Source organism: Lepeophtheirus salmonis, chromosome Z (assembly GCF_016086655.4).
Source record: "Lepeophtheirus salmonis chromosome Z, UVic_Lsal_1.4, whole genome shotgun sequence".
In the NCBI taxonomy this organism is placed as follows: Eukaryota; Metazoa; Arthropoda; class Copepoda; order Siphonostomatoida; family Caligidae; genus Lepeophtheirus; species Lepeophtheirus salmonis.
Genome location: NC_092584.1, coordinates 19013569 through 19030519, shown reverse-complemented (window position 1 = coordinate 19030519; position 16951 = coordinate 19013569). Strand labels below are relative to the sequence as shown.

General features: G+C 31.6%; 1 protein-coding gene across 1 annotated transcript in view; it reads left to right on the top strand.

Moving 5' to 3' along the window:
* The window catches only part of LOC121130151 (1-phosphatidylinositol 4,5-bisphosphate phosphodiesterase), a 28233-nt gene that overhangs the window by 8112 nt on the left and 3170 nt on the right, over positions 1-16951 (top strand). The window contains exons 11-17 of the mRNA XM_040725883.2: positions 425-901; positions 2595-2801; positions 3125-3289; positions 7181-7385; positions 9879-10058; positions 11308-11488; positions 14107-14310. Coding sequence (XP_040581817.1) covers positions 425-901; positions 2595-2801; positions 3125-3289; positions 7181-7385; positions 9879-10058; positions 11308-11488; positions 14107-14310 — 1619 coding nt within the window. The remainder of the gene's footprint in view (positions 1-424; positions 902-2594; positions 2802-3124; positions 3290-7180; positions 7386-9878; positions 10059-11307; positions 11489-14106; positions 14311-16951) is intronic.

Here is a 16951-nt window from a genome sequence, read left to right as displayed (position 1 = left end):
ACCAACAGAGTTAAAAAATAAATTTTGGACTCGAATTGGAATTAAATGAGGAATTAGAAAAAATATGGTTTCTCTACATATTTTTGTTACCTCCCTCATCAAAGTTGAACGTTTTGGCCTCTGTTTGTTTGTTAGTCACCGGGATTAGAGCAAAGTTACAGATTGTTTTTAATCAAACTTGGTAGGAAAATTTGTATATGATCATTAAATTTAAAAAAAGTTATAGGTGAAGGTAACACAAATCGTAAAAAATGCATAATCAACCCTAACTTTAGAACAACAGATAACATGGATTTATGCGATTTAATCAATCTATACTTATCTATGGTCTAAATAGTCAATACGAATAAATATTTATAGCATATATTATCTATAAAAATAATCTAAATGACAATTAATAATGTATATTACAATCCAATTTCAGCTCGTTAAATTTCAACCACTGCCCTCCCCTCAACAACTTGAAAGAAAGATTATCATAAAGAACAAAAGATTGAAACCTGAGGTTGAGAAACAAGAATTGGAACTATTTTGGAAAGGTGAACTAGCAATCGAGGAGTCTGAGGAAGAAAAAGAAGATGCTTCAGCCACACGCTCTGTCGAAGAAAAAAAAACTGAACTCATAGGCCAAATTCCTCATGCAACTACTTACCAAGGCTCAACGCAAAATGTCCATCCTTATCTCTCTTCTATGGTTAATTATACGCATCCCCTCAAATTTGCTGGCTTTAGTGAAGCTGAAGAGAACAATTTAGCTTATAAAATGTCTTCCTTCGCTGAAACAACGGCACTTGGCTACTTAAAAGAGCAAGCGATAGAGTTCGTTAACTATAATAAACGACAGCTGAGTCGGTTATATCCTAAAGGAGCGAGAGTTGATTCTTCTAATTTTATGCCTCAAGTAAGCAGTGAATGTTTTGTTAGATTATATCTATTATGCGTGTATATTATCTAAAAGTTGCAATTTCTGATTTAAATTTTAATAACCTGTAATTTAAGTATACCACTAGCCATTTGAATGAATAACTATGAATTGATCCAAGCATTTCATTTTGATCTATTAAAATGCTAATGTTTATACGTCATGAGCAAACTAAAATATATATATGCATATATATTATCCGCAAGGTGATGGGATAGTCTATAGCTTGTTGTTTAAGCTAGTTATTTAAAAAAAAATGTCGCATGCTGAAGGCCCTCTATGTGAGTTACATACACCCACATATTTTACATTATCATTCAGGGTGTTTTATTATTTTACCGCTAGACTGCGCTACTCTTTGTTGCTTTGTTCACAAAATAATACAAGTAAACAACGGTCAATGCAATGTCGGTTCAATGGATTTCCCTCCAATAGATCCTGTAAATGAAAATGATAGAAATGGGTGAACACCCATCCTTTGTTTTTTAAACTATTTCTTACCAAAACATTTTAAAAAATCATTATAGAAAATAATTTTGTTAAAAATATAAAACAAAATTTCCAAAAAAATAAGCAAAAGTGTCGCACTTTTTATTTGCTCACAGTAAAATCGGGCATGTTCATCTCCATCACTTTAACGTAATATATAAGGCCTTGCACTAAATGATTTTCTAAAAATAAAAGTATTCAAAAATTTATCTTTGCATTAGGCCTCACTCACGGTACAGCTGATTATGGTGTTATGTATATATGTATAATATATCTGTGGGCATTTGGACTATTTAATCTGCCACGGAATAAGTGTCCGTGCATAAATGTGTTCTAATAACTGTAGTTCTTTTAAAAAGAACACTTTTTGCTGCTAAATGATAATTGTAAATTCTTGAACGGTAAGAACTATGCCCCCCCCCCCGGCACTAGTTATAATTAAAAACAATCCTGGACATTTGTTCATAAGTTCATCTCACGATAAAATTGGCCCTTTGGTACCTCCTTGATGACGCTCTAGTTATCAATTACTGATTATGATCACTAAAGTTGTTTTTTTTCTTTTATAAATACGACATTAATTTGTCGAACATTGAACTTAAAATCAATTCAAACTATTAAGTAGTACCTATTTTATTCATCCTTCATTTAAATTCCTTCATCTTATTTATTGATGGCAATTTGAACAAAATCAAAACTTGTAAAATAAATATGTGGCTGTCAAGATAAAAGCTAGCTAAAATTATTTTTTTCAATAATTGAGTAGGGATTTTATTCTTACTTTTCGACGAATGATCGTCAATTGCTCAAAAAAATTATTTTTATGACCTCTTTAGGTGTGTCGCAAATTGCACTTAAATGAGCTAAAAATGATTGTTTCAATAAAAAATTAGAAATTGATTGATTTTATGTATTTGAAAGGGTACTACATATAAGTATCTTATATCAAATAAAGGCTATCAACTATAGCTACCATTTGAATAATAAGACAACAATTGACTCAAATATATTTAAAACATTTATGTCTTTATGTATGAATGAATATATTAAGTAAAAAAATATATATCTTTGGATTTTATCCTTTTTTTGATTTTTGTTTAAGATTCTGATAATATTGACGTACCATATATTATCTACAATACCAAGAAAATGAGACTATATACATATTTTATTATTAATTTAGATATTTTGGAACTCTGCGTGTCAACTGGTATCCTTGAACTTTCAGACGCCAGATTTACCCATGCAACTCAATCAAGGTAAATTTGAGTATAATGGAAATTGTGGATATCTACTCAAGCCAGATTTTATGAGGCGTTCTGATAAGCAATTTGATCCATTTGCTGAAACACCTGTTGATGGTGTGATTGCTGCCCAGTGTAGTGTGCAAGTAAGTTAGTTATGGAACATGTTTTTGTATCTTTTGATCAAATAAATCCTATTTTTATAGAGAGTAGGAAAGAAGTAATTGAATGAAAAGAATCGGTTAATAAATTTCCAAATGAATTTAAGTGCAATCCAAAAAAATATTTTAATTTCTTAAGACATTCAATAGAGGATTGTTTAGATTCAATCCCCTTTCTCATTTCATAATTATTCTTCACTAAAAAGTAGCCACTTAGTTGGTCAAAAAAGGAAGAACCACAAAAGAGTGGATTTTCCTTGTATTATACTTCAAATCATTTACTAGATCAAACTTTTATTTATTTTTAGGTAATTTCAGGCCAGTTTTTATCCGATAAAAAAGTAGGGACCTATGTTGAAGTTGACATGTATGGCTTGCCAACTGACACCATAAGAAAAGAGTACAGAACTAGAGTTGTGACGGGAAATGGTTTAAACCCTATTTACAATGAAGAACCATTTAGTTTTCGAAAGGTAATCATTTTGATTCACATACAGCAATCCTCTGTACAGTCCGTAAGAGCGGGTGTTGAATTAGTCTTGCACCACCTTCCATGCTGCATTTCATTTTTATCTGAATAAAGTCAAATGAACTCGGACATGGTAGACATCAGAGATATATATTTATTCAATATATATATATAACGCAGGAACATGATTTGTGAGCTTGGCCGCCATTGGCGGAAATGAAAAGCTCCAATTGAGGCCCGTATTCGATGAGATATAGCTGCAGCTTAACTTTTTATACTCCTTATTCACGGATGACTTGAGGTCGGCAATGTTGCTGCGGTGGACTTGACATGCTTTGGACTCCGCTTGCCACCAGATACTCAAGTTCAGCGGGTTAGAGTCAGGGCACTGGGGTGATATTTGAGGTAATTAAAAAGAATCCTACAACGCTCCAGTCATAATTGCTGATGTTTTTTAGTCAAGAATGGCCTCTCTTCAAACTTTTTTGACCTCTATCTATCAACTTTGAACACCTTTGATATGATTGGCAGGTCTAGGGACTTCTTTTTGCTAATTCTACCTCAGGCATGGTTGGGTTGGCCTCAAAATAATAGGATTATCCTTGAGACCGAACATATCTAGAAGTGCTTGCAAACGCATTTGATGTTGTGGTTGTTGATCCCAAGCCCTTTGACCTTGTCCGAAGTGTCATGGCCGATGCAGATCAAAGTTGCAATCTCCGAACTTTTGTTTCTATCTTTGTCCGGAAGTGAGATATATTTAGTTGCAATATTTCGTTGGAAAGAATGCAGCAACCGCTTTTCATTAATGTGCTCAACTTCCTGATTGAAACTCTCTAAACCTCTCAAAAATACAGTTAGGTAGGTGGTGCAAGACTTATTCACTAGTTGAGACACAAGGTCAGTATCAGTGGTTAAGTAGGAGAAAATGTTTGTTTCTCTCTTATGATGAATATTTATCGGAGGACCAAAATTTTGAAGGTGGTAATTTACAAGTTGATAAGCGTAAAAAAGTAGGATTTTAAATCTTCTTTTCTGAAGAAATAAAAAAAAGAGAGGATTCGATATAAGATTTCTTATTTAAAAACAAAACAAATGATCATTTTAAAAAAAAAAAATCATTTCGAATATGTTCTCAAGGAGTTGCATAATTTAAATCCTTTAGGCAAATCCATTAATCGAAGGGAAATCAAAAAAAATATTTTCTCAAATAAATTAATACAAGATTTGAAAATTCGCGTACTTTTTTTTTTATTATCAAAATTTTGTAAATCTCAATTGTAGAGCTTGTAAAATTTACTTCTCGCTTAAAGCCGTGCCGCGAAATAACATTTTATAATTTTCTCAGTTCTTCAAATTAAAAACCGTGCAAGAGCTAAACTGTGTCCGGACCAAACGGGGTATTGCTGTATTTATATAATTGTTAATTTTATCTGACTGGACTAGATGGAATGTATTCGTTAATTAAGTTATCTTTCATCACGATGTTGGAAGGGTCAAAGTATGCTAAAACAAAATGTTTGTCTCTTCTAATACTGGGGAAAGGGAGGCACACTCAATAAAGCTTAGGAAATAAGTGGTTGATCCCTTGTCGATTTCATAAGTTCAATGATAAAGATTACCTATGGGAATGAGGTCTATAGGCTGGGTAGGTCATTCCATGACCTTACTGTGCTCTAAACACTTTTTAAGTCCATAGAATGTTTTTGACTCTTAAAATAAACCTACCACTTAAATTATAGACCGTTCTTTTCTTTCTCAAAGAGCAAAATTACATAATAGTCAAGGGATAAAAGCCCTATTAATATAGTTAAATTGTTTTTTGAAAGTGAATTAATACCTTTTTGGCCAAAGCCCAAGCAGTACTGAGGATTTCTTTACATTTAAATTAAAGAGATAAACATTTTTAACCCATATATTGATCTATATTTCATATTAATACAACACTCAGATTAGATGTGAAGAACAAAAATCCCATTATTTTATTACTTTATGCAGGGGTCGGCAACCTATAGATTGCGTGCTAATGCTGGAACGCAGAGGCGTATTGACTGGCACGCGCAATTTAGAATATATTTCCGTAGTTTGTGTGTGTGCTTTGACCATTCTTATTTTTGATAGTGGCACGCTCATTGATTATAATTGTTGAAGTTGCCACTCCATGTCTCAAGGGTTGCCTACCTCTGGCTTAAGGGAATGCATCAGGAATTCATACTTGCTATATCGGGTGTTGCATTGAAATTGGGACACTCTTGTTGTTAACTCTGATAACTCGAGGCTCTGTGAAATAATTACGCAGCTTAAAATTGCGACACAAACTGCTGAGTCATAGTTTGTTTTCCTTGAATTGCACGTCACTCTCACGGTAAAAATGAGCTCAGACAGAGACGCTCTGATCTAGATCTCTGGGCTAGAATAACTTTCACAGAGATTTCTTACAGCACCTTTATCTTCAATCGCTTGCCAGTAATGAGATTGAAGATAAAAATAATATAAAAAATGCAAAATCGGCAGTGTTGGTCAAGAAAATTAGACGTGAGAGGCATGATTTCGCGACATGAAGGAGGGGTGAGTAACATTTAGACCCCACCTGAAGGGCATCATTGTCGTCGAGAGTGACTGTATTGAGAAGTAATTGTTTTCAAGGATTGTGTAAAGAAAATTGGAAAAACTTAAAGCTTAGGTCGGCCTATTTTATTTTTATATAAATCTATGCTATTTAAATTATAATTGAAAAGTATCCCAATTTCCATTGAACAACCGGTATGTGCATATGTAATGAAATATGTATTGAGGTTTAATCAAAATAAACCATTATGTTCTATTCCCAAATAAAAAATTCAATTCTCATTTTATTCTCAATTTTTTTTATAGTTATGTTGGTAATAATGTCCACAACGCTAACAATTATAGTTTTTTTTTAGACAGAATATAAGGTTTGACGTATTTTGGTATACTCCACGATTTTCTTTTTTTTTTTTTCATAAAAAAAGTAAAGAAAAAATCCATTTTTAAGAAGATTCGATAACACTCTTTACAGATTTTGAAATTTAACATTTATATAAATGAAAACTATTTTCTAAAAACAAACAATCTTTCTAATTTTTTAAAAGTATTTTATCCTTAATTGATTTTTTCTTTCCATTTTTTCAAAAGTAGAAAATTGCAAAGTCCACCAGAAAACGTCTTAACTTTTCATCTGCCAAAAAACAAACTAACAATGCAAACTGGCTGATTCAATTTGAAATGAGAAAATAACGATTTTTTTTTCAGAGTAATATCAGTGGCGTTCGCAATATTATATTTTTTGGGAGGGGCTTGGTTTTTTAAGTTAATTTTTTTTTTTTGAGAAAAAATTCAAAAATCCACAACTATACACTAAAAATAAAATAAAATAAAAAAATTTTGGAAAAAAAAAATCCGAGATCCACAGTTATTCACTAAAGATAATAAAAAAGTTAAACTTTTTCGATAAAATTTCAAAAATCAACAGATTTCACTAAATAAATAAAAAATGTTCAATATTTTGCATAAACTTTCAAAAAATCCATAGCCATTCTCAAAAAATTTCAAAAAACTAGCACTATTGTAAAAAAAAAATTCAAAAATCCATAGTTATTCACAGAATCATCATTTTTTGGAAAGAATTTGAAAAATTAAATTTTCTAGTAAAAAGCAAAACATCCTTCATTGGGGGGGGGGGCACAGCCCCTCCTACCACCCCCTGCAGACGCCCCTGAGTATGTAGGAAATATTTTTTATTGTCGACAAACTGTTCATTTAGACTAGACGACATTGACACTGATATAGACATATTTCATACATTACTTTTTACATTCAGTAATTAACTATTTAACTATAATTTTGTTTTCCTATCATTTGCTTCATCTTTTAGATCGTTTCTCCAGAATTAGCCGTGTTACGATTTGGAGTGTATGATGATAACGGGAAAATGTTAGGGCAAAGGATATTGCCCTTTCAATATCTTCAAGCTGGATATAGGCATATTGCTCTGAGAACAGAAGGGAATTTTCCAATGTCGTTACCAATGCTCTTCTGTAATATTGAGCTTAAAGTTTACATTCCCGAGGGTTTAGGAGGTAAGAATGAGGAAATCATGCTAATGCATGAGCTCATATCAAAGGTGTATAAAATATGACATAGACCTTGGGAGCAACTTTTTTTTTTTTTTTTGCGGTTCCCCAAGGTTAATAGAAATACAAGGTTATAGCATAACGCGTGTACGAACTACGGGTGACTTCCGCCACACTTTTTGATAATGAAGTCATGGAATGCGTGTTGTCTTTTTTGTCATAATCTGTATCTCTTGTCCAACAGTACGTAGTAGGATACATCAAATTGAAAATTGTAGCAATAGTGAGGACATATAATATGATTGGTTCCGTCATTTTGTCAAAATGGGTCTGTCTTGCCCAGCAGTCGGTACGATACATCAAATTGAAAATTCTAGAAAGCCCGATTACATGATCGTCTAACCTTGTATTTCGATTAACCTTGGAGCAACCGGAGCAGGTTCCTTTATTTTCTACTAATATGATAATGAAAGAGGGAACGATTATTTTTTATTTGCTTCATGTGTATATGTTTTTTTAATTTTTTAAAGGTATTATTATTTTTATTTTATTCTTGAAGAGAGAACATAATAGTATAAAGTAATCACTAGTACGTAAATGAAGAAAAATGCCACTAAGGATTTGTTTCAGAGTTATACCTAATGAAATGTAATTCCTTCATCTATGAGGGTGGTTTGAAAAGTTTCTGACCTGAGCGTTAAGATGGTTGCACTCGTAAATAAAAGCCTGTAAAATCCATCAACCATCTGTTGACGTTTACTCACTAAAATTTACGCATATTCAACGCGGAGTCGTTTGAGTGAGTTAATGTCTGTGTTTATGTGATAATGGACAAAATCAAGTATCGCTCTGTTGGTGAAGTTTAGGTGCAATAAATCCGAGTTTTGGGGCTGATTAATTACTGTAGGTAAAACTTGGATATACTATTACACGCCTCAAACAAAAATACAGTTCAAAGAGTGGACTGCAAAGATTTCCGTTCAATAAAGAGGCAATCATCTTTTTTGAACATATTTTTACTATTTCGACAGGTTACATAGATGGGAGTATCACTGTGATAAGTGTGTTGAGTTATATGGAGATTATGTCGAAAAATGAAATAAAAAAATCCGAAGAAATTTCTGTTTGGTTAGGTCAGATACTTTTCGGACCCACCTCGTATTAGCTGCTTGCAGCTAATTTAAGGAAACGTCATGACAGATAAACTGCTCTTCTTCTAAACATTCTTTAAATTATTTGTCGGTTTCATTTTTTTAAGAATACTGGCAGATCCTATTATGCTCAACAATGGTAATAACTAGTGCGTTTCGTTCTGAAGGACAGAGAGTAAGAACGAGGGTTATACATTCTTTCAAAAAAGTACCGGGAATTGTTAAATAAAACACAAATGTCACATTTAAAACTTAAAATTTATTGATCAACTTCGAAGTAATCTCCATTGGATTCAATACATATATGGCAAAAAATTTCGGTCCTCGAAACATTTTTAACGGGCACTTTTTGGCATTGTCTTTAGCTCCTTCCACAAATTTTGTTTTATGGATTCTATAGACTCAAAATGGGCTGCACGGAGTGACAATTTAAGTTTGGGAAACAAAAAAAAAGTCACAGGAAACTAAATTAGTGGTCAATTGATGGTATTTATTACGTGTTTGGCTGTGAATTCGGTCACAATTGTGGCTCTGTGCTATGGGGCGTCATCGTCGTGTAAAACCCACGAGTTGTATTTCTATAATTCTGGCCGTTTTGACGAATTTTCTCACGCAAACACCTTAGTACCCCCAAATAGTACTCCTTATTGACCAATTGCCCCGTTGGAACGAGTTCATGATGCACCAGGCTGAAGATATCAAAGAAAACAATGAACAGAACGCAGCATGTCTTTGACGATCTCACGGCCCTCCTTGAAGGCTTTGCACCACTCATATGCACGATTTTTGATAAAACTAATTCACCGAAAGTTTTTCCTAACATTTTATACGCGTCAGCAGATTAAATTTCTTTCGCGACACAAAATTAAGGCAAACCCTTTGTTCGATAATTTCGTTCATTGTAAAAATCGTGGAGCAAAAGTGAGATAGATTGACTTATCCTGCTGTTGCAAGCAAACTGGTCTACAGATTACGCTCAAACTTGGCATCATAATGAAAGAGAGTGCTGGCGCCCTATTTTAAATGAAATTTAAATTAACAATTCCTGGTAATTTTATAACAGAATGTACCTTGTTGGACTCGGAGTAGAATTGAGGATTGACGTCGGAATAATTCCAGTCTGTATGTCTTTGATATATAAAGAGAGGGTATTTATTGCCTTCCTTTCCCGATCTTGCAGCTGATCTAAGTAAACGTCATGGTTGATAAACAGCTCCCTTCCCAAACATTTTTTTCAAATTATCAAGATTAGAATGTTCATTTTCGTTTTTTTTTTGTTGTTTTTTTTACATACCAGCAGGACATATTTTATACAGCACTGGTTCATACTAAAAATTTACTTTTAAAGGATTTATGGACGCACTATCCGATCCAAGGGCATACTTATCCGCAAGGGAAAAGAGAGCAGCACAGTTGAAATCCATCGGAATCGACGAGTCTGATATCGAAACCAATTTAATAATTGGAAAGAAAAAGAAAAATGATTCTGGAGTTCCTGGACTTAATACCAAAAATAAGGATGAAAAAGGTTTGGATAAAACTAAAATATTTTGTGTCATATGTGGACCGTCAAGTTAGAAGGATTCTTATAAAATTTAATGTGATGCATTTTATATACTTGAGAGGCCTTATAAAGTTTCTTAATAAAATGAATATTTTAAACTATATTCAGAGGTGTCCGGAGGGGCTGGGTCGAAGGGGCAGTAGCCCCCCCTAAATGAAAGTATTTTTGATTTTTACTAGAAATTTTTTTCGTCATACGGCCAAATAATGCATCAGAGAAAAAAAAATTAAAATTACAAATTTCAGTTTTGAATTTTTTTTTCCAAAAAAAGTAATTTTCTGTAAATAGTTATGGTTTTTTGTTTCTTTTTTTTCTAAAAAATTAAATATTTGAAATTTTTTCCAAAAATCCAATTTGTATGAATAACTGTGGATTTTTCACTTTTTTTTCAAAAATTTAATATTTAAAGTATATTTCCTAAAACTTTAATTTTCTATAAATAGCTATGAATAATTGATTTTTTTTTTTTGTAAAAAAAGTGATATAATTGAAATTTAATTTTTTGTGAATTTTTGATTTTTTTTTTTTTAATAAATTTAATATTTGTAAGTTTTTTTCCAAGAAATTTTCTATATCCTACCCCTCCTCAAAATATAATCAAAAATATTTGTTGTAAAATATAATGTTTTTTATAAAATATTTGTTGTAAAATATAATGTTTACGCCCTTGAAAGTAAACATTGTTGAGTGGTTCAGCTCATCCCAGAAATGAAGAAACACTGCCCAGAATTGACGGAAATAAATTGGGACATTCTTTTATTCCTGATTTTAATGCAAGATTGTCTTTGTCTTAAAGGATCAATATTAAAACAATTTTGAGCTCAATTCAAGAAAAGCAGAAAATCCCAGTTAATTTTTTTTACTTCATTGATAAAAACAGCCAATTATTACTCATCGACATATTTGAGTCAATTATAGATTTTACATTCCTTTGTGAGGAATGATTTAAGGTATCCAATAATTGCAGCTATCGTTGAAAACCTTTATTTGATTTAAGGTACTTAAATATGGCCTTTCACAAAAAAATCTATCACTTTATCATTATTTTACTCTGTCTTTAAGTTGTACAATTTGTTGATAGAAATTGACGATAATTAGTTTAAAAATACAAAGGTCAATTTGGAGGAAACCCATATAAGTTTACTTTTATGTTGACGGTCTACATATGTTAATTGGAACCTTATTTGATTATATTTTTTAATATATTTTTCAGAGGAAATGAAGTTTGATCCCATCACTGCAGAGTCTCTCAAATCCGAAAAAGGATTTCTTAAAACTGTTAGAAAACATCAAAAAGAGCTGGATACCCTTCGTAAAAAACATATTAAAGAAAGGACTGCAGTTCAGAAAACACAGTGCAATGCCATAGAAAAACTAATAAAATCACGTGGAAAGTAAGGACTATCAAATTTTGGGTCAGTTTTAGGGGGGGGGGCTAAAAGTAGAGTAAAATAACAATTTCGATACTTGAGAAGGAAAAACAGTTGGTTTCCTTCTTTTTTGTTTATTCTTTGATAGATCGCAGTGTTGTCCCCATCTTGCACTGAATAATGAATTTCCCGCCTACTTTTGGGCGTAGTTTAAAAAAGTGCATAATAAAGGGAGTAAGAAGAACTATGAATTATTGCGGGTTCTATGTACTCCAACAAAAATCGACCTTAAGCAGGGGGCGTACACAGAAAGTGGACCTGAAGGCCTGTAGACCCCCCTCCCAATAAAAGGAATTTTTATCTTTTTACTAGATTGTTTTCCGTCATTCGAGCAAATTCTCCAGCAGAGTAAAAAATTAATATCTGAATTTTTTTCCAAAAATGTTAATATTTCTTTGAATCGTTATAGTTTTTGAAATTTTTCCAAAAAAAAAAAAATTTATATTTCAAGTTAAAAAAAAATATACCTATTTTTAAAATTTTTTCACAAAAAAAAATAATTTTCTTTGAAAAACAATAGATTTTTGAATTTTTTTTTCAAAGTTTAGTTTTCTGTGAATAGCTATGGATTTTTGCAAAAAAATTCCCTAAGAAATGGAATATTAAAAATTTAATTTTAGAAAAAAAAATCCCAAAAACCAATCCCCCAAAAAAAAAAAAAAATATATAATGCTGCGGACGTACCTTTAAAGCCTCAACAACAAACTTTTCCTCCGATTGAGAAGGTTCTATAGGGCAATGAGGCATACTTTGCCAATTGCTCTACTTCACAATATTTTCCCTATATACTAATGCTAATAAAGATCTCTATAGCAGTTATAGACTTATTAACCCCAAAATCATACTACAGGCTATTGTTTTTAATTCAGTGGTACCATATGCATTTTCTTCGCACTATCAGAAATGCCCGCCCCTGCCCCCTGTCACACTCACAACTGGGGACCTCTTTTCTGAATAGAATTTAAAAAAAAATTCAAACTGACAATACATTTTGTAAAGAAGTTCATATTTTATTGACCTTTTCGTTTTAAAACGCCCTTTTAAAACAACAAATAGAAAGATGCAAATAAGAACAAGTGTGTGGCGATAATGTATTTTCTTTTTTTCAATATTGCAATAGTATGATAAGCACATCTATTGATATGAGTACTATAATTTATATGAATTCAAAAAAGTGATAAAGTCCGTAGTAGCTGCGGTTAACTGAACCGGATAAAAATCGATTATTTGGTAACACTAATAATAAAAAATACTAAGACGTCGTGACATGAAAATTATTTCTAAAAAGTACTCTATAAGTATTCACGTTGCGAGTTGGTTAAGAAAAGGCCTCACCAACTAAAATCGATTATATTGATGATATCAAAATTCGATTTAAAGTTAAAATAACGCAGGATGAAATTTACGGAACTTATATATAATATGTTCATGTAAAAATTTAAACAAATGTCAATCATATTAATAACTTGTTAGATAGTTTTTGACTCTTTCAAAAAATCCTCTTCGGTTTTTCATTCAAGTTAAAAACTTAAAATTTCAATTTTCTTTGTTTCATCAAAAAAAAAAAAAAAAATACCAACTTGCTTTTATGCTATCGCCATGTATATTTAATCATGTCATATTTAAAAAAAAAAAAAAAACTTTCTAGCAAAACTCAGCGTTTCATATTAAAAAAGAAAAGTGGAGCACATTTCTATATTATTAAAGCAAAGTTAATCGATGCTTAATAAATCCGAACAATGCTGAATACTCTTTCTATTTTGTTGTTAAGAATAGATGAAAATAAAATGATAATGACTTTTTGTAGTTACTACATAAAAAGTGGTTTTTTTTTTTAATTTTCACAGTCTGTTATAATTATTATTTTATTATTGAGGAGAGAACATCATAGTATAAAGTAATGACTAGTGCGTAAAAGATGAAAAGTAACACTGAAGATTTTTGCGCAGTTCATATGTCCTTGTTCAACTCGAAGTAGAATTGAGGATCAACATTGGAGTAATATTTATAGATATATCATTTGGAGTGGGATTTTATCGTTTTGTAGCTAATTTAATGAAAGGTTATAAGGTTCATTCTTTTTTAGCATACTCGCGGATCTTATTACTTTTAACTAAGTTGATAAGAGTAAATTATTAATAATCTTGTTTTATTAATCATTCCACTCCATTTTGAAAATTCTAACGTATCAACTGCGAGCAAGGATCACCATAGTTACACATATCTCTGTCAGCCGAGATTTCGTCTCCCAATGTTACCAGCCCACCTCAGTTTAACCCAATATTCACATCCCTATTCAATAGTTGTAACTAGTAAGCATTCAGGTCCGTGAACATAATTTTCTTTGGGGATTTAGGTAGAACAAGAATTTAGGAAATGACTTTTTATTTAAATGATGAATTTGAAGTTGTTTTTTGTTTTTTTTAAATTTGGACAATTAAAAAAAAATCCTACCAAGGCAATTACTTATTTGTATACATTTTAATGTTAAATATCAAAATTGTGAGAACAAACAAAATTAGATGACATAGGAACTATGACGATCAATTAAATTAGTATTAAAAAACCCCAAAAAATTCCAGGGATGTCGATGTTTTGAATGATATTGCTGTCAAAGCAATTGTAATTGAGCAAACTAAGCAATGGTCCGACATTATCGAAAAACATCGAAGGGAAGAATGGAATGTTATGAAAGCACACCTTCATAGTGAAGAAGAAGTTTTACGTCAGCTTATGGAACTTTCACAAGCTCAGCAATTAAAGGATCTAGAGGCAAACTTTGAAAAGTAAGTCACATGTATATATAAAAAGCTAGAGTTGAAAATTATAAGTATTTCCACGCCTCTAAAATTGATTGTAGATGGGGATCTCAATAGTGTTTTTTATTTTTCAAAATCTCGTGTCCTTATTCCTTCATTCATGAGGAGAGTCATGTCAAATACGTGTGTTCATGAATAACGGAGAGTAACATGAGTAAATGTAAGTGTTTGGATCTAGTATTGTGAATAGAGTTGTATTTAATATGTTTGAGAATACGAGTGAGAGCGACTTAATGGGCTTGCTATATGACCAGGATTTTTTTCTTTTCTAAGGTTATAGTAAAGATTGGCCCACGAAACTTTCTCCTTTTGATATCGCTATAAAAAAAAGACGAATGAATATTTTTGAATCATTTTGTATTTATTTAAAAGCCTCAACATTCCGATTAATGATGAAATACCACTTTATTCATATGGCTGCCATGGGTAGCCTTACAGTAGCCCATTCTGTATACCCAATTTTTCAATACATGGTTAGCGTAACATTTATCCTTGACGGTTCCCCACAAAAAAGTCCAACGGAGTCAAATGGCAGCTACGAGGTGGCCAGTTAACGTTGCCGTTTTGGTATTTGATGCGATTGTCGAAGACAGTGCGCAAAACATCCACTGTAACGTTGGCTGTGTGGCACGTAGCGCCATCTTGTTGGAACCAAATGTCGTCGATGTCTTCCTTTTCCATTTGGGGAAACAAAAAATCTTCCAACATGGTCCAATAGCGCTCACCATTGCCCGTAACGACAGCTCCTTGCTCGTTTTCTCATTTTTTCGCTTTCGGCAACAGCAGCAATGTTTTCGATTGAGTGCACTGGACGAACACGGGAACGCGTTGTTTTATCCATTAACGAACCAGTTTCACGCACACGCTGCACAAATTTATCCACAAACTGCCTGGAAGGCGCTTTATTTCGACCGACGTAATCTTCTTGCAGTTTCGTTTGAAGGCTCTCCATTTTGGGAGTAAGTCTTTGGTATTTTCCAATTTTTCCCGAGCGTACACTTAATTATTTCGTAAACCGGAGACCTTTTACAAAATATTAAACAAAATGAAAATGTTACTACAGCTGTCAGACGTCAAAAAAGTAGTAGTTTCAAATGCAACCGCTAGATGGGGCACCCGTTAATTATTCTTGGGAAGAGAACATCAAAGTTTAAAATAATAACAAGTGCGTATACTCATTAATGACGTAGAATTACGCTGCCGATTTGTTGAGGAGATATATGCAGTGGTCTAAAATTATCCTTTAATAGTCTGTTCACATATTGTGTTAAAATTGCACTTCAATAGCAGTATTTGGAAAATTTGTTTGGTGTAGAAACTCCACCAAACTCCAAATAATCAGAATCCATCCATGACCATCCCCCGGTTTGATTTTTAACTTTTTTCGAATTTCGATCACATCTAGCGTGGAAAAGTATTCATATTATATGAAAATACCCAACGTAAAATTGCATTGTACTACAAAGTCATCAAAAGGACATACATTTCAATCAAATCATCAAAAAAAAACCCAACTTTTTACTTAGTAAATATAGATACAAAACTTCATTTTCAGTGGATTTGCATAAAATAATATTGATAGACATGGATTTAAGCTATAAAAACGATAAAAAAAGTTTTATTCTAAAATTGTTCTGTGGAACAACATTTAAAAAGAGAAGAAAAGTTACGAAAATTTGATGATCCACGTATAACGTGCATTATTTTTTTACCTTTTCAGAAAATATAAATGAATAATTTTTTTTGTTGTTCTCTCTTTTTGCTCTATAGTACAGCTTTAGAAAAAAACTTTATAAATGTTTTTTATAGGTTAGAATAATGTTTAAGGCAATGTGATTTTGCATAGGTTAGTTGCTTACCATACCACAACTTTTTCGCAATAGCCTCAATCGAAATTCAAAGTTGAAAAACAGACCGGGTTATTTATCAACTCTACTACTCGTTATATTTAAGTGTAAATCCTTGTTGGAATCGGAGTAGAATTGAGCATCGACATTGGAGTAACTCTTACATTTGTTCTCGTTAGATTCGGAGTGGGATTCTTGTTTATTTCCTTCCTTTCAAAGTTTGATTATATATGTATATATTTTATCTTTTTTGAGGGGGGAAAATTTTAAAAAAAAATCCAAAACTTATAATTTTTGGGTAAAAAATTGAAAAATTAATTTTTTTGGAAAAAAGTTTCAAAAATTCAATAATCCATAGCTATTTTCAAAAATTTAATTTTTTTAGAAAATAAATTCAAAAATCAATACTTGTTCACAAAAAATTATATTTATAAGAAAAAAAATTCAATTTTTCTATTAGATTTTTTTCAAAAAAAATTCCAAATTGTAAATTTTTTGGGAAAAATTTAAAAATCAATAGCTATTCACAGAAAATTATTTTTTTTGGAAATTTTTTTGAAAATTAATTTAAATTTCAAATATTAAATTTTTTGGAGAAAAATTTTAAATAATTAAATGATATTCCAAATATTTAATTTAAAAAATCAAATCAAATATTCAATTTTCTAGTAAAAAAAGGAAAAATCCTTAATTGGAGACCCTACAGCCCACCCTCTAAAGTATAATTAGAAGTTATGTCTAAATATATTTTACTAAAGTAT